This window comes from Lycium barbarum, chromosome 12, assembly GCF_019175385.1.
Source record: "Lycium barbarum isolate Lr01 chromosome 12, ASM1917538v2, whole genome shotgun sequence".
NCBI lineage: Eukaryota > Viridiplantae > Streptophyta > Magnoliopsida > Solanales > Solanaceae > Lycium > Lycium barbarum.
In genome coordinates, this window is record NC_083348.1 from 81,955,725 (window position 1) to 81,979,852 (window position 24,128).

At 38.1% G+C, this 24,128-nt stretch overlaps 1 protein-coding gene across 2 annotated transcripts; it reads left to right on the forward strand.

The window, feature by feature from the left end:
- The first annotated feature begins 16,319 nt into the window (after window positions 1-16,319).
- LOC132621615 (uncharacterized) lies at window positions 16,320-23,943 on the forward strand. 2 transcript variants are annotated; one of them, XM_060335954.1, is made up of 8 exons: window positions 16,320-16,435; window positions 17,393-17,476; window positions 21,990-22,091; window positions 22,454-22,501; window positions 22,658-22,783; window positions 22,913-23,005; window positions 23,315-23,515; window positions 23,597-23,943. In XM_060335954.1, exons 1-7 carry the CDS (start codon window positions 16,418-16,420, stop codon window positions 23,408-23,410), a joined length of 567 nt encoding a protein of 188 aa, XP_060191937.1. In that variant the 5' UTR covers window positions 16,320-16,417; the 3' UTR covers window positions 23,411-23,515; window positions 23,597-23,943. The 2 variants fall into 2 exon arrangements, with proteins under 2 accessions (XP_060191937.1, XP_060191936.1); XM_060335953.1 differs by having other exon boundaries at window positions 23,606-23,943.
- The last annotated feature ends 185 nt before the right edge of the window (window positions 23,944-24,128 follow it).

Sequence of the window (24,128 nt, forward strand, 5' to 3'; positions counted from 1 at the left end):
CGTGTGGTCGAAAAAAAATTTCGACCTACCTGTTAGCGACCTACGCGTGTGGTCGAAAAATTGGTCGAAATAAAGGCCTTTTCGACCTCGTGTGGTCGAAATTTTTGGTCGAAAATCTCGATTTTTTTAGTAGTGTCGGTTTTTTTAATCATCAAGTATTCAGAATTTATGAATTCGATTGATTTAGATTCGTGTCACATGTGGTTTGTTTAAGAATAAAGTGTTTGTTAGAAAAATAGGTAAACATAATGGAAGAAGAAATGACTTTGAGGCGTGGAAGAATCGACTTTCCTTAAAAAGATATTGCCCGTTTACAAATTTGAGAAAATACAAACAATTTCCTTCAGGATACAACAAAGCCTATGTTTATACCTGCATATTTTTCTATATGCAATTTCAAGAGTGTCCTTATATTTATAGAATTTAAGAGATGACTTTTCAGAATAGTCATGTCCTTTCACGAACGAATGTGTCTATTCACTTTAAGACCTCTTATATTACAAACTATCTAACAGTGTTCCCTATCAGAATTTTTCAGATCTCAAAGCTCGAACTAAGACATTTGGTTAAATGTGGAGGGATCTCATCTGTAACTAATATCATAATAAAGTATTTCACATATGCGTCTATTTAATTCTTTTCTGAAGTTGTGAAACTTATATTGATTTATGTTTTATTTGTGGTTGTTAATATCATAGTAAGGTATTTCGCATTTGAGTGCAAATACCATCAGTGGTTTCACATTAATCAACTGCTGAAAAAGAGGAACATAAAATTTTCTCATTGGAATGAGAAGACGATGGAATAGACCAAGTGAAAAGCCAAAATTGCAGTCAAAATTGAAAGACCAAAGACTTTGTGGACCTGGGTAGATTTGGAACTTTCACACGCTATTAATTTGGACAATCATGGAATGCTTTTCCCAATTCGTAATCAATAATTTCTTAAAATAAAAAAAGTAAGGGTTATAAATTAATTGGATCCTGCCAAGGCTTTTCTTTAAGACCAAAGCCCGTGCTAGCACGGGTCCAACATAAAAAATGGTACCACATTTTTTTTAGTCTATTTAAAAAGGAATGATATATTTTTATGTTTAGAAATCATTTAACATGAAAGTTCCCCTTTTACCTTTAATGAAATAATTTAAATCCACACAAATTTCAAAGATTTTTTTTTTTTAAACTTCGTGCCTAGTCAAACTATGTCACATTAATTAGAAAAGAGAGAGTACCTTTTAGTAATACTAATATTAATACCCGCGCGATGCGCAATCGATATAAAGAAAATTAATCACAAAATGTATGACTACTTATTTGTTTGGCATATTAAATTATTATTGTTAGTACACAAACTATTAGCTATATATGATCATCTACAATATTAGCTTTACTTAGAATATTGTCTATCAATATTTTAAATTCAATTTTTTTAACTTTCTATTTTTTTTCCTTTTCCTTTTCTCTAAATAAAGTGAATACTAAACAGATTATTTAGTCTTATTACGTTGCGTACTAATATTGACCAAAAATTATAGGTTGGGAAAACATTACGTAATTACTATCTTCCATAATATTTTGTATATCTTAAATTACTAATTCTTCTCCCTTTGGGTGTATACAAATAATTAAAGCAATAATTTAATCTTCATACTAATTTTAACCTTGCATGTTTATATATGAGAGAATTCATATTTTATATTCTACCAATCAAATTAACAACTTAAATCACTTAATACTGCTTATTTCTAATTGGAGTTTGCTGTATTGGGTCCACTACCACAATTATGATCATTTTTTTTTTCAAGTTTAGTGAACTTCTGCTCGTACTACTCCAAACTGCTCCTTTTTTCTCCAATAACACAGAGTAAAAGGTGATTGTTATACATAATTGAACACATAATAAAATGAAATGGTAAAGCAGAACGAAGATCGCATTCATAATTATCGTACCATAAAAAATTCGTGTAATATTGAAATTAAAAAAGATTATAAAAGATCTTGAAGAAATCTATTTGAGGGCAAGGCATACCACAAGTTCTAACTACAACAACAAAAGCCATCCAAATACAAATTACTCCTGCCATAAATGATCTACAAAAATATCAGAAATTAAGATTAATTTCATAGAAGATTTATGTAATCAAACAAAAAAAGAAGCAAATAATTATATCTTTCGATTCAAACTCAATTTAGTCTATATGTGTACATGATTTGGAAGAAAAATCTTGAAGAAGTAGAAAGTGGTGGAGAAATAAACCAGGAATAATAATTTTTTTTGTGCTAAGAGATGCATTCAAATTTGTTATTTTATATAAAGAGAATATTTTCAATGCTGCAAGAATGAAGATAGGAGTAGTTTAAAAAACTGATTATGAGGGGGAATGAGGGGGAATGAGGGAAGTGGGAGTAGTTTAAAAAATTAATTGTGGATTGCCAGTTTTAATTTTTAACTACTGTAGGAGATAAAAACTGATCATGTAGTTATAAAGGAGGAGTAGTTGCTACAAAAAAGGAGTAAAAAAACGTGATTCTTTTTTCATTATCCGGAGTTTGCATTCTTTTACCCTTCAAAGTTCTCAGATTATTTTTTAGTATTATTTATTTTATTTTCTAAATTAATTTAGATAGATACAAGAACTCTGATAAGATTTACAGTTTATACAAATTTAATGCAAAGTGAAATTCTAACCACTTTGCAACTCCAATGCCTTCGTTTTGAATAGCATACAATTGTTTCATTTTCTGTAAGTTCTCTAATTGATATTCAATATCTATATTAAAATTATAAATACTATTTCATCTCTTTAATTAATTTGGTGAGAATTTAAGATTAAATAATTCTAAACATTTGAACAATTAATATATTGATTTTCTTTAAAAAAATTATGTAAAATTTTCTATAATTGATAATAACAATTTATTTTTTTGATTATGTAACTTATAACCGATAATGAACACATCCCTTAAATCAAGTCTTATGTTCCTAAAAAATAGAAAAGAAATCGTATCCTTCTTTTCTGAATTGGTAGTTAATTTTTTTTTCATATTTGTATTTTAAAATATTTTTTGACACTTGACATCATAAGGTGATTACACTTGGCATTCTCACAACGTTTTGCCTCTCTTATTATATATAGATAGATAATTATGAAATTTTTATTATAGAAAGTATTATAATTCAATTAATTGAAAATATCAATAAATTATTTTATTTAGTCCGCTTCTCCCATATATGACTTTACTAGTTTGGTTCTCCAATTGAAAGATTTGAAATATACTTTCTCCTACCGAGTTTCATGCCATCATCTCTTTCTACTCAACAACACTGAAAAGCGCTTTCATGTGTCAGCATCTGCTCTAGTCTTAAATTTTTTAAGTATAGACCAACTTCATCATTTTAAGAAAATATGTGTATACGTTTCTTCACAGTTTATATTTCATCTTCTTGATGTTATTCCTCATTATTTGTGTGAGACGTATGTGTCTAAACTTATACCCAAAGGTATAAGTTTTAAATCTTTTGATTTTATGAGTTCTTTAGCGGTTTTTTTGTTCAATTTAAATCATTATTTCTTTTTTTCTGAATTTCTCTTCTTTAAATTTTCTCTAAGCGTACCTTACCATTTTCTGAACTTATTATCATTATTTAAATGTCCTATTTTATTTTATTTTGTTGTTGCAATTGTCTTTTACTTCTTCACGTGGATCCCACCTTAATTTTTTTTAATCTCCACTATTATAGAAGAGTGGGCCCCAGCTTTTTAAAAAAAAAAAATTCTAATATTATAGAAGAGTCACTACTAAAAAACTGTCAAAAATCGACGGACAAAAAATCGCCGCACTGTGTCGGTTTAAAAAACCGACGGACAACCGACTCCCTGCGTTGGTTTTTTACATTTCTAATTTTTTTAATTAGAAAACCGACGGATGACGTCAGTTTTTTTGGCAGAATTTTGAAAATATATATCCGCAAAAAAAAAAAAACCGACGTCGCACGTCGGTTTTATTAAAAATAATAATAATAATTAATATAAAACCGACGGACGACGTCGGTTTTATTTTTAAAAATATTTTAAATTTGTTATGCTTTTTGTTGGATTGTGCTTTTTGTTAAGTTAGAATTTTTAAGTTATAGTATTTCTATAACCTCAATACTAAAATGTAGATTTTATTTCTCTAGATTTACTTTTCAATTTTTAGAATTGGTTGAAATTGTGCTTTTCAAAGTTAGAATTATTAGGTTATGTTAGAATTATTAAGTTATAATATTTCTATAACCTCAGAACTAAAATGTAGACTTTATTTGATTAGATTTACTTTTCAATTTTTAGAATTAAAGTTAGAATCCATAAGTTATTAAAGTTAGAATTGTTATTGAGAATTCAAAGTTAGAATTGGTTGGGATTGTGCTTTTCAAAATTATATTAAAGTTAGAATTTGTAAATTATTAAAGTTAGAATTGTTATTGAGAATTCAAAGTTAGAAGTAGTTGGGATTGTGTTGTCTTAAGTTATATTTTAAGTTAGAATTCTTAAGTCATAATATATTTCTATAGCCTCAATAATTTATGGGTATATTTTTGTAGATGGATCGTATGTGGATGTATAATATGAATAATAGTAATCGTTTACTTGATAATAATACAATTCTATACTTGTTAAATTTTTAGCTACGATCAATATATCATGATTTAGTTATTAATTTTATGTATGCAGATGTCATCAGGTGGTAGTGATGAAAGTAGAGGTAGAGGTAGAGGTAGAAGTAGAGCTGGAGGTACTAGTAAGAGAAAAGATAAGAGACCTATAGATCCTACAGCTACTAGTAGTCAGTCCATTCCGTCCGCTCCACATATGCAGTCTACTCCGTTTCCTTTTTTTATGCCTGGCTCTTCTATATAGGCCCAGTCTGGTCAGTGGGTCTTTCAGTCGGCATCACCTCAACCGGCATCATTTACCTATCCTACTTCTATACCTATACCTATGTATTGCCCACCATATGGCAGATCTCCTATTATATCGGCCACTTTGTCTCATTCTCCTTCTCTAAATGGTACATCTCCAAGTTTATCTAATTTGCACCTTAGACATAGCAACTCTGAGCCTGAGTCACTGCCATCCAACCAGTCTCAGACCCATCTTCGTCCTCCTGCACCTGCACCTGCTCCTGCACCGGCTCCTATACAGACACCGATATATCATGGTTTACATCCGGGAGATAGAGATGCGATGGGTCGAATTTTCAGCGTGCCTGAGGGAGCCGGGTAATATTGTCTTTTATTAAGTTTTCCTAAAGTTTTTTTTCATCTTAATCTAATATGCATTAAATTCTTTAACTGCAGGTTCTATCCAGATCACGACACTACAAAAGTCTTGCTGGATGTTATTCGGAGGCTTTATGGTGATCATTTTTATACTTCATGGGGTGAAATCCCATATGATACTCGACAGGCTATGTTTAGAGAGTTTAATGTATGCATCTTACTAAACATTTCATAACTTGAATTTACTTTTATATAAATCATCTAACATTAGCTATTTGATTTGCAGATGTATTGTACATGGGATCCAATGGACAATGATAGGGTTGTTGCAAACTTTGAGAGGAAGAGGAGTGCAAGGTTGTCTGATTGGTTTTCGAGGGCTAGAAGGTATATGAAGATGCCCCAATGGCTAAATGCTGAACAATGGGAGAAACTTAAGGCATATTGGCGAACTCCTGAGTTTATCGCCAAGTCTGAGCAGGCAAAGGCTGCCCGTGCATCCCAGAAAGGTGGCTCTTTGCACACTGCGGGTGCAAGAAGTCAGGGGCACGTGGCTAGAACAATGGTAAGTAATTTTATACTTTTAAAGTTACCTACGATCAATATAACATTATTGAGTTATTAATTTTATGTTTAATTTTTGTTTTTTGCAGAAAAAAGCTACGGGACAGATGCCAACTCAGGATCATCTATTCCTAAAGACCCACACAAAAAAAAAAAAAAAAAAAAAAAGCAGGAGTCGGATCCGACCGTATGGGTTTAGGACAGGGCTCGTAATTCCTATGTAAGTGATAATTTTATTATTTAAGTAATTATATATAAGTTTAATTATGATATATTCGTTATATACTAAGTTTCATTTTTTAATATATAGACGCAATATGGATAATGTGAACCAGTACAGCCAAACTCAGCTTGAGCATCCGAGCCGTCCTCCACCGGAATTAGAGATAGATTTTTGGTGTAGAGTAGTTAGGGGAGTACAAAAGGGTAGAGCGTACGGTCTAGGCCCAAGGAACAACTTAAGTCGCCTTCGGTCAGGATTGCGAGGTGAAGGGTCTTCTCGACAAGCCGAGAGAGTTGATAGTGTTCAGGTCGCAGCTATGGCGCAGCAAATTGTTGAACTTTATAGGAAATTAGCTGAGACTGAGGCAAAAAGAGTTGAGGAAAGTAACACCATGAAAGCGAGCTTTGAATCGCTCATGGCACAAGTTAAAAGCCATATTGCATGTGGACAATTTGGTGTGCCCCCTCCGACCCAGAAGATGATGATGACTGTGATTACGTAGCCCGGACACCGGATGATCAGTTGTAGTAGTTTGGATTTAATAATGGACTTATGTTAAAACTAGTTAATGGTACTTTTGGTTGGACATTTAAATATTTCTGAACTTTGAAGGTCTATTTAGATCGTATTTGATGTGTTTAAATAGTGTTTGATGTGTTTTATTATTACTTAGGGTGATTTTATGTGTTGTAGCTCTTTTAGAATTGATTTGGAGCGTTTTAATGCTAGTTTGAGCAGCTTTTGGTACTGGTTTCTGTGCAGGTGTGGCTGCAGAAAATGCATGAATTGCATGCAGGAAATTTTCCAGAAAACCGACTCAATCCGTTGGTTTTCTGGAAATCAATTTTGGAAAAAATCGACGGAAAACCGATTCAGTCCGTTGGTTTTTTGGAAATAAATTCTTAAATTTTATGAAAAAACCGACGCACTGTGTTGGGTTTTTATTTAAAATAATTAAAATATATATATATATATTGTTTTTATATAAGATCAAAAATCGACTCAGTCCATCGGTTTTTTTATTTTTTTTTATTTTTTAAAATTATTGGATAAAACCCGACGGACTACGTAACCGACGCTGTCCGTCGGTTTTCAAAAAGCGAGGCTATGTAAACCGACAGACCGTAAAGAGTCGGTTTCCCGTCGGTTTCATTAAAAAAACCGATGCGGGCCGTCGGTTTTCGTCGTCGGTTTTTTCCCTTTTTTTAGTAGTGAGTAAGCCCCACCTTATTTTTTTTTTAATTTACTATTATAGAAGATCGTTTATATTTCGTCTTCTTGATGTTATTCGTCATTATTTGTGTGAGACGTATGTGTCTAAACTTATACCAAAGGTATAAGTTTTAAATCTTTTGGTTTTATGACTTCTTTAGCGATTTTTGTGTTCCATTTAAATCGTGATTTCTTTTTTCCTGAATTTCTCTTCTTTAAATTTTTTCTAAGCGTACCTTTACCATTTTTAGAACTTATTGTCATTATTTAAATATCCTTTTTTTTTTTGCAATTGTCTACTACTTATTCACGTGGACCCCATCTTAATTTTTTTAATTTTTTTCTCCTATATTAGAAGTGTGGGTTGACTTTTTTTTTTTAGTTTTTTTACTATTATAGAAGAGTGGATCCCACCTTAAACTTTTTTAATTTTTTTTACTATATTAAAAGAGTGGGCCCCACCTAAATTTTTTTTCTACCGTATAGAAATGTGGGTTAAAAGAGCCAGGATCGTCGACATGGGTGCTTTAGCATCATTTCAACTTTGTCTTGGGGCAATTTTGACTTTAGACAATACTTATATGTACGTGTCTATGAACAAAACTGAGATTTGATTTAGCTGCTTACGTGTCCTCTTCTTAAAAATAGCCTGTTCACTTTTATCTAAACCCTCCACTTTGTTTCTCTTTCCTCTTTTCTGTCATGTTCATCATCTCTCATCTCTGCTTTAGGTTATTCATCTTTGCGGACTTGATCAATTTACATTCAGTTTCTTTTATCTGCTATTGATTGATTTGGTTAAATTTTATCGGGTTTTTGGTTATTTGTTAATGGGTTATATATATTTTTCGATGTCAATGAATATGCATCCAGACTGGTTACCGTACACATTGATTCCTCATTCCTATTTCTGTCTTTTCTTATTCTATTTTTTCATTAAGTTTGTTCTCTTCATTCTTGGTTTTTGGCGTTTTAACGCATTTGAAATTTCATGTATTTCTCAAAGTTTCCCGTAAAATTCTAACGTTTTCTCTGTTTTATCTTATTTTTTGGCATATCTTCCTGTACCGCGTTCATTCCTCTATTGTCACAGCTAACTTACAGCGTGCCAAGAAAAAGAGTGTGTGTAATCGAAGAAATATCTGCAGTATTAGGTATATTTAGTTTCATTCATACTCAATACTGATTTTTGCTTTACTTCCCCCTTCAGTATTTGATCTCTCTCTTGGAAATATCGAGGAAGCTTTGTAGGATAGTGCCTCTAACCTTATCCATTTTCCGTACACGGACAAAGGAAAATGTTATCTGTATACGGTAAAAACTGGATATAAGGCAAACCGGTGAAACGAGGAACCGGAGGAAGAAATGAGAATGTGCCAGATACTATTCGCCTTGACCGGGGTAATGCTTGGGCCGGAGCTGAGCGAGGGCACCGACTGATCTGCCTTCTGCGTCGTTGAAACGGCCAAGCCCGGTGACCCCGAGCATTCATGGCCGTTGGTCCGTATAGCTATCGGTCCGAGTAGCCGTTGGTCCGTGTGGCCGTTGCACGCGGGCCACGCGCCAGTAGCGTCCTGTCATGGTCAACTACCCACCATACGTGTGTCAGACGGCGCCGTCAGTCTAATCCCACCAAATCCGTGCAGAGCTGTCCTTGTTACTATTATTTTATTAGTTCACATTATATGAGACCTATGAAGGTCACACTATAAATAGAGCACATCCCCCTCCTTTGTACGGGTTGGCTCCTTTACTTACCAAGAACATTCATAATAAAAGAGTTCATATATACAATCTCTCTCAATATCTGATTGGGCCAAGGCCATTTGTTTCCATTTATATTGTGTTTATTCCATCAAATATTTAAGAGATTATCATTGTTAGCCGTTTTCTTACTACATATTCACGCGCTTATTTTACACTATCAAATATACATCAAGATCCAAGCACATATCCCATACCCGCGTACAAATTCAATTGGTTTCCCAAATTCGGGGTAAACAATTTGGCGCCCACCGTGGGGCTAGGATAATAGTGGTCTTTGGTCTTGATTTCTATCGTATTCATCAAAATAAAAAACATCCCTGCCCGTCTTTGCGAAAACGGACTAAATGGCCGACATCGAACAATCCGGTCATGTCAATAACACCGAGATTGTGGCGAAAAACGAAGGAAGCGGACTACGGGCATTGCCAAACCCCGCTGACCCGAATCCCGTCGATTCAAGGGAGGGACTCAACCGGAAAAATACCGTGGATCAAGCGAATGCCGCCCCACCGGCCACTGATCCTCTAAATACCCACAATTCTGTTACATTGTCTCGGACCCAGGGCCGGAGAGAACCGGACGCACCAAACGACGGTGTTAACTTACGTTTAATTTTTGAAATGTTGCAGGAACAAAGAGCGGCAATCGCCGAGCAAGGAATAACAATTGCCCAGTTGCAGAGCGGGAAAGGTGAAGCAGGGCCGGAAAAGGCAAAGGGTACTGCCAAAACCGGAAGAAACGAGGCGCGAATGGTTGAGAGCGATGACTCCGGAGCCGGCTCCTCTACCGAGGTTCTAAAGATACTCGAAACTTTGGCGAAATGGGTAGACTCAACCGAAAAGAGGGTCGAGACATACAATTCTCGGGTGGACCAGATACCGGGGGCTCCACCTTTGCTGAAGGGGCCGAATTCAAAAAGGTACATCCAAAGGCCTTTTCCTCCGAGTGCAGCCCCGAAACTGATCCCGAAGAGGTTCAAAATGCCCGATATACAGAAGTATGACGGCACAACGGATCCGCACGAGCACGTGACCTCATACACCTGTGCCATAAAGGGCAATGATATGGAGGAAGATGAGATCGAGTCAGTGTTGAAAAAATTTGGGGAAACTCTGTCGAAGGGAGCGTTGACGTGGTATTACCATCTACCCGAGCATTCGATCACTTCTTTCGAAATGCTCGCCGATGCCTTCGTAAAGGCCCATGCCGGTGCCAAAAAAATGCAGGCCCGCAAGGCCGACATCTTCCGAATAACCCAAAGGGACGATGAGTTACTGCGGGAGTTCGTCAACCTGTTCCAGAGGGAACGGATGGAGCTCCCCCCGGTTCCGGAAGAATGGTCCGCGCAAGCTTTCAAAAAGGGGCTCAACATGCTAAGTTCAGCTGCTTCGGCCAAATTGAAAGAAAATTTGCTGGAATACGAGGTCGTGACATGGGCTGATGTCCATAATCGGTAAGAGTCGAAGATTCGGGTGGAGGATGATCAGTTCGAGCTCTCTCCGGTCCAGTTAAAAATGGATAGAAGTTTTGAGAAACCGAGGAAGGGTTATGAAACGAAGGCCGAATCACCAAGGGAAAGGTTTCGGCCATACTCCCGCTCGGAGAGACAAAATTTCAGGTCGGAAAAGTAAAGGGAGAGCCCAAGCCACTTCTCAGGTCGAGGTAGCAAGCGGGTCGAGCGCCCGTCAAACAGCCGGGGGCTCTCGTTCAGGAGCGATGCCGGAAGTTCTACCGGCAATATGGGTCCACTGAAGATTTCGGAGTACAACTTCAACGTTAGTACTTCGGGCCTCGTCTCGGCCATCGGCCGCGTCCCGGATGTGAGATGGCCGAAACCACTAAGGTCAGATCCGGGCCAACGGGATCCGAACATGGTTTGTGAATATCACGAAACTTATGGTCACAAAACCGAGGATTTCTGCCAGTTGAGAGAAGAGGTAGCCCGGTTATTGAAAAACGGCCATATCCGAGATCTACTGAGCGAGCGAGCCAAAAATCATTACAAGGAAAGGGAAGCTCATCGAAGGGTCGAACCAGTCGAACACCAGCATACAATCAACATGATAGTTGGGGGCATTGACGCCCCTCGAGGGCCGGTAATGAAACAGACAAAGGTCTCTATTGTTCGTGAAAAGCGCATCCGAGACCACTCAACCAGGGGCTCTATTTTCTTCAATGACGCAGACGCGGAAGGCATCACTCAACCGCACAATGATGCATCGGTAATTTCTATACTTGTCTTTAAAACTAAGGTTAAATGTATTTTGGTTGACCCAGGTAGCTCGGCCAACATCATCCGATGGAGAGTGGTCGAACAGCTAGGGCTGCTCGATAGAATCGTATCGGTGGCTCGGGTGCTCAGCGGGTTCAATATGGCTAGCGAAACCACGAAGGGAGAGATCTCGTTGCCCATGAACGTGGATGGCACCATTCAGCAAACGATGTTCTATGTGATCGAAGGGGACATGAAGTATAATGCATTATTGGGCAGACCCTGGATACATAGCATGATGGCAGTACCCTCAACATTGCATCAGTTGTTGAAATTCCCCACCCCGGAGGGGGTGAAAACCATCCGAGGTGAGCAGCCCGCAGCAAAGGAAATGTTCGCAGTAGAGGAGGCGGCGCCCCGACCCAAGGAGCCGGCTCAAGAAAAAAGAGGTGTAACCGGAGGGGAGGTCCCCCAATAGTAACCAAAGTATACCGGGCCAGATCCGGAGCATGAAGAGGATGATTTCGGGATACCCAGATCTTTTGTCATGCCGGATGACTCGGACGCGACCAAGTCAACCGTAGAGGAGTTGGAGCAGATCATCCTGTTCGAGTACTTACCGGACAGAAAGGTATACCTGGGCACGGGCCTTACCCCGGAGCTCAGACGCAAATTAATTGAGTTTCTTCGAGCTAACGCTGATTGCTTTGCATGGTCGCATATAGATATGACAGGTATATCACCAGAAATAGCATCTCACAAGCTCAGCTTGGACGGGAAGTTTCCCCCGGTGAAGCAAAAAAGGAGGCCCATGGCGGAGCCAAAACACGCCTTCGTAAAAGACGAGGTAACAAAGCTTTTAAAAATAGGTTCCATCCGGGAAGTCAAATACCCGGATTGGCTTGCTAACGTGGTGATGGTGCCCAAAAAAGGTAATAAATTGTGAATGTGTGTCGATTATAAGGATTTAAACAAGGCATGCCCGAAGGATTCATTTCCATTGCCTCACATCGATAGAATGATCGATGCGACGACCGGACATGAAATATTAAGTTTTCTCGATGCTTACTCCGGGTATAACCAAATCCGGATGCACCCGGAAGATCAAGAGAAAACGTCCTTCATCACCCGTTATGGGACTTATTGTTATAACGTCATGCCTTTCGGATTAAAAAATGCCGGTACAACTTACCAACGCCTAGTTAATGGAATGGTCGAAGAACAAATAGGGAAAACGATGGAAGTTTATGTTGACGATATGGTTGTTAAGTCCCTGGAAACGGAGGACCATTTAAAGCATTTGCAGGAAACCTTTGATGTGCTCCGCAGATACAACATGAAGCTCAACCCGGAGAAATGTGCCTTCGGGGTAAGGTCTGGTAAATTTCTGGGTTTCATGGTGTCAAACCGGGGAATTGAAATCAATCCGGACAAGATCAAGGCCATCGAGGACATCGAGGTTGTGAACAACATAAAGGGGGTACAGAAGCTCACCGGGAGGATAGCGGCGCTGAGTCACTTCATATTGAGGTCCTCGGACAAGAGTCACCGTTTCTTCTCTTTGCTCAGGAAGAAGAACAACTTCGTTTGGACACCGGAGTGCCAAGAAGCTCTACGAGAGTTGAAGAGGTACTTGTCTAGCCCCCCGTTGCTGCACACACCGAAGGCCGACGAGCCACTTTTCCTCTACCTAGCTGTCTCCAAAGTGGCGGTAAGTTGCGTTTTGGTCCGAGAAGAATCAGGTACGCAATTCCCTATCTATTATGTAAGTAGAACTTTGGGGGATGCAGAGACCCGTTACCCCCATTTGGAAAAGTTGGCATTAGCACTGGTAAGCGCTTCCAGAAAGCTCAAACCTTATTTTCAATGCCACCCCATATGTGTAGTAACCACTTACCCTTTGAAAAACATCATGCATAAACCGGAGTTGTCAGGTAGGTTAACGAAATGGGCTGTAGAAATTAGCGGTTACGATATCGAGTATAAACCTCGAACGACCATCAAATCCTAAATCTTGGCCGATTTTGTGGCAGACTTTACCCCAGCTATGGTCCCCGAGGTTGAAAAGGAACTTTTGCTGACCTCAGGAAAGACCACGGGCACTTGGTCTCTACACACAGATGGGCCTCGAACCTTAGAGGTTCCGGACTAGAGATTGTCCTTAGGACCCCGGCCGGGGATGTCATTCGACAATCCATTAGAACTGCTAAATTGACTAACAATGAATCCGATTATGAGGCTATGATTGCAGGTTTGGAATTGGCTCGAAGTATGGGAGCCAAAATAATCGAGGTAAAGTGCGACTCGCTCTTGGTCGCAAACCAGGTGAACGGCGTATTCGAAGTCAATGACGAACGGATGCAGAGGTACCTCAAAAAAACCCAAGTGGTGCTTCATCAATTTAAAGAATGGACCATACAACACATACCGAGGGAGCAGAACAGCGAAGCCGATGCGTTAGCAAATTTGGGATCCTCGGTCGAGGGAGAGGAAATCAACCTCGGGACAACGGTGCACTTGTCGAACACGGCCATAGAAAGCGGACATGCCGAAATATACACAATGGGATTAACTTGGGATTGGCGCAACAAGTACATTGACTACTTGCGTGATGGTAAGCACCCGAGTGACCCGAAGGAATCGCGGTCACTACGGACCAAGGTCGCCCGTTTTTGCTTAGTGGACGGCCAATTGTATCGACGCTCTTTCCTCGGTCCCCTGGCTAAGTGTTTGGGCCCCGGTGAAACGGAGTACGTGATGAGAGAGGTACACGAGGGAACCTGCGGCAACCACTCCGGTGCAGAAGCTCTGGTTCGAAAAATTAGCAGAGCCGGTTATTACTGGAATCGGATGGACGAAGACGCGAAAAGTTTTGTCCGAAAATGTGGCGGGTGTCAGAAGCATGCTCCGATGATTCACTAGCCCGGGGAGTTGCTGCATTCGGTGATCTCACCTTGGCCTTTCATGAAGTGGGGAATGGACATTGTGGGTCCGCTACCTCAGGCACCAGGTAAGGCTCGTTTCATTTTGTTTATGACTGACTATTTTTCTAAGTGGGTTGAAGCGCAGGCCTTCGAAAAGATAAGAGAGAAGGAAGTCATCGACTTCATATGGGATCACATCATCTGCCGTTTTGGCATCCCCTCCGAGATAACTTGTGATAATGGTCCTCAGTTCGTGGGTGGCAAGGTCAACAATTTCCTCGAGGGATTGAAGATCAAGAAAATCGTGTCAACCCCGTATCACCCATGTGCAAACGGACAGGCAGAATCCACGAACAAAACGATAATCCAAAATCTGAGGAAAAGACTTGAAGCATCGAAGCACCATTGGAGGGAGATATTGCCGGAGGTGTTGTGGGCTTACAGAACCACATTCAAATCGAGCACGGGGGAAACCCCGTTCTCATTGGTTTACGGAGCCGAAGCCCTTATCCCCGTGGAGGTTGGCGAACCTACCCTCCGTTTCGGTATACCACCGAGGAGTCAAACGAGGAGGCCATGGCCGTAAAGCTCGACCTCACAGATGAACTACGCGAAAGCGCGTCGGTCCGCATAGCGGCCCAAAAACAGAGGATGGAGAGATACTACAACCGAAGAACCAACTTTCGGCATTTCCAAGTTGGAGATTTAGTACTTCGAAAATTTACCTTGCACACCAAGAACCCCAATGAGGGAAAGCTGGGTCCGAACTGGGAAGGCCCGTATAAGGTAACCGGTATAACGGGCAAAGGATCGTACCAATTGGAGTCCATGGACGGGCATCGTCTGCGTAATAACTGGAACGTGGCCCATCTGAAGAGATACTACTGCTAAGGTATGGTCTCCCCGTATTCTCTTATTAACTTTTCTCTTTTGCAGGAAGTCAAGAGCGGGATAAAATTAGAACCTAGGCCTGAAAACACGTGTTGCACTCTTTTCCTTAGTACGGTTTTGTCCCAAAATGGGTTTTCCGACAAGGTTTATAATTATTATTTGACAAAGGTCACAACACAAAAAGTGATAATAGCCTAGATAATCCTTAAAATGAAATCTTCTTTCACTTCATCATCAATCTCCAAATCTATTAAGTCCTTCCCATCCTCAACTAATATTTGCAATGACTTTTATTTATATATTCAAAGAAGGAGAAGGGCAAAAAGCGTAAGAGCAATGCCAAAAAAAATGGATGAAGTTGCTTTAGGAACATAGTGCTATGAAATCTCTATCATATCAATTTCAGACATAATCATCTAAAATAACTATTTATGGCAGTGTTATTTTCTATGAGAGTTGCTTTCTTTATTATATATTTTAAGTAAAATCACTACAACATGATAACATAAAGTATAAATATCATTACAACAATAATAAAAATCATAATCTATTATAGCAAAAATACTTTAAAAGCAATAACAATTAAATTAACGCCCGGGGCGAACGCCTTTTACGCCTGGGGCTTACGCTTTTGTGTCCAGGGCTTGCGCCCCAAATTCTAGGGCGTAAGCCCTACGGATCTTCACCTTTCATTTGCGCCCCGAAGCGTTTTTGGTACGGCCCTTCCCGGGACTCGCCCCGAAAACGCCTCTGAAAACACTGCTAAATACCAAGAACCATGACCTGAAGGTTATTATCAATGAGTAACTTGCAATATAAATTGAATCAATATTTGAATTTCCAAGAATAGAACCTTGTAGTTATCTCAGAAGTGATGAAGTTGAATTTCTATAGGAATTCATGATGATGGTCCTTCTAACAAATAAGGCTTAGAACAGAAAGTGCCAAATATAAAATCTGTTTCCTATGCTCAAAGTGGTAGACACTGTTCATTAAACCATTAGTATGAATCTCCTTTTTATGTTGTTTAGGGACCTGTTTGGCTTAGCTTAAAATAAGCAGCTTATAAGCTGAAAACAACTTATAAGTCCCAACTTATTTTTTTAGACTTATTTTAAGCACAAAATGACTTATAAGCTGGCCAGCTAAACACTCAAAAAAGCTGAAAACAGCTTATAAGCTGTTTTCAGCAACTTATAAGCTAAGCCAAACGGGCTCTAGATGCGAAAGTTAAAATAATGTAGTTCATGGATGTCGGCTTGCAACTACAGTTAACACTTTTCCTTGTTGCACGTAACTGATGTGTAGGATGGAACTGTTATACGCGGACAAAATGAAATATCTCATCCAACCCATGGGTCCATGCAACCAATAGACAAGGTATAGACAGTTCCTAATTTTGATGTGTACTGTTTTTTGTTTCTTTTATTATTTTTTCCCTTAAAATTTTCTTGAAACAGAGACTTCTTGCAACGTTTATAAACTATAATCATGATAAAATCTTCCTAAAAAGAGCTGCTATGGTCCCTGCTGAAATGGGTTTTTACGAAATCTTGTTCTCATATTTTGTTCTCAGATCAGAAGCCCTTGATATATTTGGATAATCTATTTGGGACATACTTTTGATTCATTGGATAGGTTCAATAGCTAACATGGATAAGAACTATTTAATATATGTTTGTATGTTGTAGATTATTTTAGAGCTTAAGTATGACATAGCCTTTTTAAGGAGACTTGTTTACTTGGGTAGTTGGGTTAACATACTCTTGAATGATGAAGTGTCATGTCTGTGAGACTGCAAAATAACCTTCTTACTCTATAAAATAAAGAAATTGATGCTTATGTTATAGAGTAATTGGGACGGAGGGAGCATGAGATGCTTATGTTATAGAGTAAATTGGGACGGAGGGAGCATGAGATGCTTATGTTATAGAGTATTGCTTTGTACGTATGGGCACTTGGGGGTCTGTATAAAAGGCCCCCGGCATAATGGCTCCGCATGTTAAATTGATCTGACTGAGTGATTTCAAAGGATTAAGTTGGTGGATTGGCACTTCGGACTGGAGCGATTAGTGAGTACTGGGGACTGGTGGAGTGGTGGTTAATGTAAGGCAGCAGTCCAAGAACTAACATGGTCATGGTCATGGTCCTTAACTGTGCTAGATATTTTAGTTTTATACCTCTGTTTAATAGTATGATCTGTACAACAGCAAGACAATATGGATAGTCATGAGTATACAATAAATCTAGGGTACTTGCTATGTCATTTTTTGCTAGTGTGCAGTAGGTCGGTCTTGCCCAAGTTAACCTGTTCACCTTTTGAACCTTGTTGAACAGGATGCCTCTTCAGCCCCAGCACTTCCTTCTAGAATAAAACGGGTATTCTACATGTCCAGTGAAGGGAGCAACTTACTGCATGAGGTAAATTTGCTTCTTGTTCTTATTAATTGAAAAGTTGTTGGTTTTTTTTTTTTTTTTGAGTTGAAAAGTTGTTGCTTTTCTAACGTGCTAAAAACTTGAAAAACTTGGAAACTTAAAAATGAGATTTACTGCATTTCTTTTGTCACGGTACAAGGAAGTTATGAGATCATTTTAAAATTAACTGTTGAACTTTTTGATAAAGATGGTAATTTTATGATGGTAAAAGAGAGGCCTCCGCAGGAGAACTAAATGTCATACCCCTTTTTAACCGGGTTAAAGTAGAAGTACGACATATTGGTGATTCCTATTTGGTTTGTTTATTTTAAGGAGTCGCCACCTAATTATTTATGGTGAATTAGGACACCTAAAGTTTATTAAAGTTATGTTTAAAGTTAACTCTGTTTAAGGTCTGCGAAACTTAAGATTCTAGGTAAGGGTTCAATTAGTGTAAAGGGAAGGTATTAGGCACCCTTTAAGACCCATTAACAATGGTTAACCGACCGGACTTATGTTATTTAATTAAGGCTAAAATGTGGATGTAAATATTTGAATAAAAATACTTTGTAAGTATTGCTGAAGTTATTTAAAGTAAAACTTGTAGAAAATAATAGTTGCATAAAGAGTTTAGTTGAAATAAACTAAAAGAAGCACGACATGTAATGTTTATATATATTTGAAGAAAAGCTAATGTTAGTGTAAAATTTGTGATGTTTAAATCTTTAAGATAGTAGGCATAAATTATGATTCCTTTAGCCTAAATATGTAGTCATGCTATTTCGAAAATCAATTATTCTAAATAAATGTTATAGATACTATAAATAGTTTAGAACATAAATAGAAGAGAATGTAATTTGTGGAATTAACTACCCATTACTAAAAAAACTAAAACCCACTAACTTTACTATGGTTCATTTAATCTAGTAAGACAAAATAAAATGTTAGTCATACAAGGCAAATAAAATACACAACCATAAAAAATGAGGAAGAGAGTAAAGAGTGAATGGGTTAGGCCCATTTTCTCGGACTGCTGCTGCGGTCGGTTTTGCTATTGGGCTTTGGCCCACTTATTGTTTTCTATTTGTGCTGCAGGTTGGGCTGACACGGGAAGAGAGTTTCGTTGGGCCTTTAGCCCAACGCCGAATACAGGAGAAGACGAGTCCCCCCGGACTCGTATGCGATGTTCATGCATAAAAATGGAAAGAAAAGGATTAGTACATAACCAATAAATAAGACTAAACATGTATAATGTAAATGATTCATGTATATACCAGGTATACTCTCATGTATATATCCTAATATATACATGATGTCTCCTAAATTAATGCTTTAGTTCATTTGTTTACAGAGGCCAACAGGCAGAACATAAGACTAGAACTTCTTGCGTATGCATTAGTTTTAGCATGACAATACAAATGAATCCAGTTGCTGAACAACAATATATCAATCAAATATTTGAGCTAAACTGAAGTCAAACAGTTTGGACATGGTATTAGACACACAGAACTCAACTACTTGAATAACTAGAACCCAAATTTAATCCCAAGAAATCTGAACAAGCAGCTGGAAGCCAGCATCGTGCTGAGCAATGACAAGAACCAAATTAAATACAGAGGTGGGCAGTTGCTACCAGACTACATGACAACTAAGCTAAACGAACTAAATGTGAAATCAAAACTAGCAGGGGGCCTAAATTTTGGTTGTGATGCAGCCAAGGGAATGAGCAGGGGAGCAGAAGCAAACCAAAAGACATGTCAAAAAAGGAGTGTTTCAGATGGACAGGGTTGCTGATGAGGTTACCAGAGAGGTAGCATGCACTCAAATAGCCCAAATAATCACACTATGAGCATAAGATATAGATATATTGTTAACAGGGAATAGAAGTTTAGTGGATGAACACATGATATGGATAATGACATACAATGTGATACACATAGAATGTATGTAGAGTAAGATGTTTTAAACAATGCAAGGGTTGAATCACAGCTAACTTCTGACAAACCAACATCCAAGTATGAGACAATTCAAAGGATTTTAGGACTAATTTGTTGAGCATAGATAAACAGAGATGAAGAGGGGAATTATAGGATATCACACTATGCATACATCATTCTCAATCTCATTTTTTATATGATGACTCACAATTCTCCTTCAATCTTAATTCTCAAACATATAAGATTAGTTTGGTTACACAAATCACATTTTTAGGCCATAATGATCATATATTGACTCTGCAGAATCTTTTGCAAACAAATTTGGACCTTTCAACCAATAAACCAAAACCTGGACAGGATTAAATTCAAAATATGCATACTTAATTAGGGAAATAACATTATCAACATACCAAACAGCTCCTTTAACCAGATTGGCATAAGGAGATATTTAAAATCACCATTTGGATGTCACACCCTTTCGTGGACGTAGCAATAGCACAGGACACACTAACATAATCAGCTACCTATGCCAATCATAAATAAGGCAGAAAATACCCTTTTACAGCTAAAAATCATCCACTTAAACATAGTAACATTCGTTTACAACATATTATGTTCTTAAGGGACATCTTCAACTAATAGAGGACCCAACTTGAGGAAAATGATTAGTTACATACAAAGTCCACCCCTATAAGGTTATATCAACATAAGATTACTAATTAACTGATTTACAGGTCCATACATACAACTCAAAACTAATTCAAGAAACACAAATATTCATGCTCATTGGTATCCTAGCAATTAGACTGAGACAGATCCAACTAACCAATCTTAAGCATAAGCAATGAGCTCGATACCTACTGGCCAACTGAAGCCAAACAAATTCATAGACATATGCTGAACTGATTAGACGAAACAAGAATGACAAACATAAGATTCCATACTTGGAATTTAATCTAAAACATCAAAAATATGCAAACAACATGCTGAACACGATCACACAGCAATAGCAAACATAAAACATGCTGATACCCAAACCAATATAACTGCAACAATAAACACCTATTTGACTGAAATGATAACAACAAGGCATCATAGCATGATTTTTTTATACTAACGGGATTTTAACGGAACACTGAGTCAAAATGTATCAGATTTTACCTTTTTTGTGTGCAGTGAACTGAGATCGTCGGGGTCTCGAATCTATACTCGAACTTGAAGAATCCGAACCTGAACTCGATTAAAGTAACTAAGGTTTTAAACAGAAAAACAAAGGAAAATAGAGTAATTGTTGGCTGTTTTTGTTGATTAAAACTTGTGTTTTGTAGGGGATTTTCGTGGTTCCAGATCCTTGTGATTTTTCACGGGATTTTCGGTCTCCTTTGCCTAAAGTTGATTAGGTTTCACTCCGAAAAAGAAAAAATCCCCCGATCTCCTCTCAATTCCCCTCCTTTATAGGGTTGTGATTAGGGTTTAAGAAAGGAGAGAGGGAGCGTGGGGGGACAGAGATGAGTGGGTGACAGAGGCGTGGGGGACAGGGGTGAGTGGAAATGGAGCGGGGTGCGAGAACAAAGGGAAGTGGAGATGACAGAGAACGTGGGGGACAGGGGAGAGTAGGAGAGAGCGTGAGAGCGTGGGAGTGGAGATGACGATGAAAGAGAAAGGGGAGCGGCTAGGGTTTTGAGGGAGAGGGAGGCGGAGAAAAGGGAAAAGGAAAGAGAAAGAGAAAGGGATTAGGTTTAGGAAATAAAGGGATGGGCTTGGACCGGGTCGGGTCGGGTCATAGTAATTTTTTGGGCTGGACCGGGTAAAAGGGTAGTGGGCTGAATTATTTTGGGTAGGGGAAAGATGTGGGCTGGTCTGTTGAAGACATGGACTGGTTGGATTAAAACGTGTGGGCTGATTATTTGGGCCATTTATTTGGCTGAAATTGTTGGTCTTTCCCCTCTATTTAATTATTCTTGGACTTCTAATTTAATAACTAGTACAACATATATTATGCGAAGACAATTAATATATAGAAAAATAATGATTTAACAAAGCGTTGTCTTGTAATTAATTTAACGAGTCCAAACCCGAAAACGAAACGATGACTAACCGTTTAAAATTTGTGATAAAATAATGCTCATAATGTTGAAAATAAAAGTAGTGATATTAATAGTAGTAGCAATAAAATATTGTGAAAAATAAAGTATTTAGCTCGTCAGTAAATTTAGAAACCCGAGTAAATTAAATAAAAGAGGGACAAAATTGGATGTCAACACTAAAAATTAAATGTACCTGGAGAAACTTAAACAAAAACTTGGAAAATGGGAAAGGAGATTTACTGGCATTCCTAATATCACCATACAAGGAAATATTTTGTATTAATTAAAAAGGTCAAATAATGAATACAAAGAAATAATGAAGTTTCTAAAGATTAATTATAGTTACAGTTTTATCCACCATGGAATACAATAACGAAGGTGAATTGGTCAACATTTTTGTGCTTTAGTCATATATAGATTAATGGAAAGTTTATTTTAGCTCTGTCTATGATCTTCCGACTGCTGATATTTACTGGTTCTTTGCCCTATGTACAGGTCTTCCCCAGTTTAAATCCCACTGTGTTGGAACAGTTGAGAAGCGTTGACTGTATCGTATTTGGCATGGGCTCCCTCTTTACTTCCATCTGTCCCTCTCTGGTAGAGTAGCGTGCAACATTAGTTCTTCCACAGTAGTTCACAGACATGAAATGCATTGGATGGTGCATTATTACGACTCAGGATTTGTTGTTTCTCTTATGATTTTTGATATTATACTGTTTATCCCCCATTATTAAAGCATGTGCAAGCATCAGGTTTTGTCGAGTCGATCCTGCTTGTACGACAAGCTAAAAAGTGTAGGTCGAACATACAAGCTAATAGTGGCAAACTAATTTGTTTTCTTCAAGTGGAGTTCATCTTCTCAAGCATGACATTGTCATCACTATTATGTTAGCATTCTTCTTATATTTGAAAAAGAAAGGAACAAAAATAATTTACTTAGTGATTTTCTCCATTTGAAGGTTTTACTTGGAGTGGGGGAAACCATCTCTTTGCGGTCTTGTCCCAAGGTAATTTAGGCCATGCAAATAATAACTGATTGCTGCTTGCTCGGACAAACTTTGTTGACTGTGTCAATGATTTCCTCATATCATTGATGTTTTTCTCATATCAATGATATTAATCTCTCCTTTTCCTTCCCCAACAATTCTTCTTCTTCTTCCCAGGTACTTCTGTTGAATGGTACTCATGATCGAGAAACTAGTGGCTTTAGTGCTTCTTGCTTTGTGACTGCCATTACTGATGCCTTAAATCGAACTTATGGAGGTCCTCATAATTGTCTTAAAAATTCTGTAAGTAGCTAAGCACTCAAGTGTTTCTTCTAAACTGAATGTACAACAGTAGATATCATGTACTTGCACAAACAATGCCTTGAATCTCTGTCATGAAAATCAATATTATGGTTTACTTTTTCTTTTCAGCCAAACAAATATATCAACACCCTTCTGGTGCCGAAAGATGGCCAAATACCTGTGGATGTAGAAAGCCTGGCTTCTCAAGGAATTTTCAATGTGGTATGTTCCTGTTTCATGGTTATTAGAAATGCCTCTTGGTAAATCAATAATGTACTTGATCAGTTTCTATTGTTCATGGGATTTCTCGTTTTAATTTCAAAAACCAAGTGTCCCTTTGAGCCTCTCTACCTTCTCAAAGTAGGGCAAAGGTCTGCGTACGCACTACCTTCCTAGAGCCCAATGGTGGGATTGTTGTTGTTGTTGAAGTGCTCCTTTGAAATTTGTCTCATAAATGTCGTTAGATCCACAACATTTGATTGATTTGCTGGTGATCCTCTTCAGTTTAAGTGACAAATTGAGTTCTTGTAGGTCACTGTGGATTCCATCCATGATCCAAAAGTGGGTGTGCTTTTTGATCCCAAATCACTGATTCAAGCACTTTACAATCTGTTGACTAACGCATGAGCCTGAATGCTACTGTGACTCGTCAAGCCTTAATTTATCGGAAATTTCGGAGCTTGTGGCACAGTAGTCTTCTGAAGTTTCTCCCTTTTTGCACAACTTGCAATGGTATGAAGTTTCTCTAATAGGCAATCGGGTAACCCTGTTTTGTTCATACATCTATTCATTTTCGTAATAATTTTAATGCAGCTATGGCAGAATCTGAAGAGAAACAGGCTCTTCCTGAACACTTGTAGATAACAATTCAAGCAGCTCTGCATTGATTTCTCCATGAAGTCTGAAGGATGATGGTATGACTTCCATAGTTCCACGTAGGCATTGGCTTTGATCTTATTCAGCAGCTCTCACTGGGAAAGAATACCGTGAATTTATCTGAAACCCATCTGTTGTTTCAAATTATAAACGAATTTGGACATGTACAGAATGAATTTTTTTTTGCCAACCACAACTTGTTTGGGGTTGAAGCATAATAGTGGTTGTACATAATTAAATTTTCTGTATATCAAGAACCTTATTTTTTAAGGAAAATATTCACTCGTTAGAGCTGCGTATGATGTATGTCTTTATGTTCTAGTGCTCCTCGTTTCTTCTTCTTTCCTTTGGTATGATTTTTCGCCTTTCCATATGTAAACAAGCAAAAACCACTTGAAAACTAAAATGCATGAGTAGTTAATTACTTGATTCTCTTCTGAAGAGCTTATATAGGTGCGTAACAATCTGT

What these genes read in the sequence shown, in the direction of transcription:
- LOC132621615 (XM_060335954.1), top strand. An exon ending in CTTCCATCTGTCCCTCTCTG is followed by an intron (nt 22,092 to 22,453) that starts GTAGAGTAGCGT and finishes CTCCATTTGAAG; the next exon opens with GTTTTACTTGGAGTGGGGGA. An exon ending in CTTTGCGGTCTTGTCCCAAG is followed by an intron (nt 22,502 to 22,657) that starts GTAATTTAGGCC and finishes TCTTCTTCCCAG; the next exon opens with GTACTTCTGTTGAATGGTAC.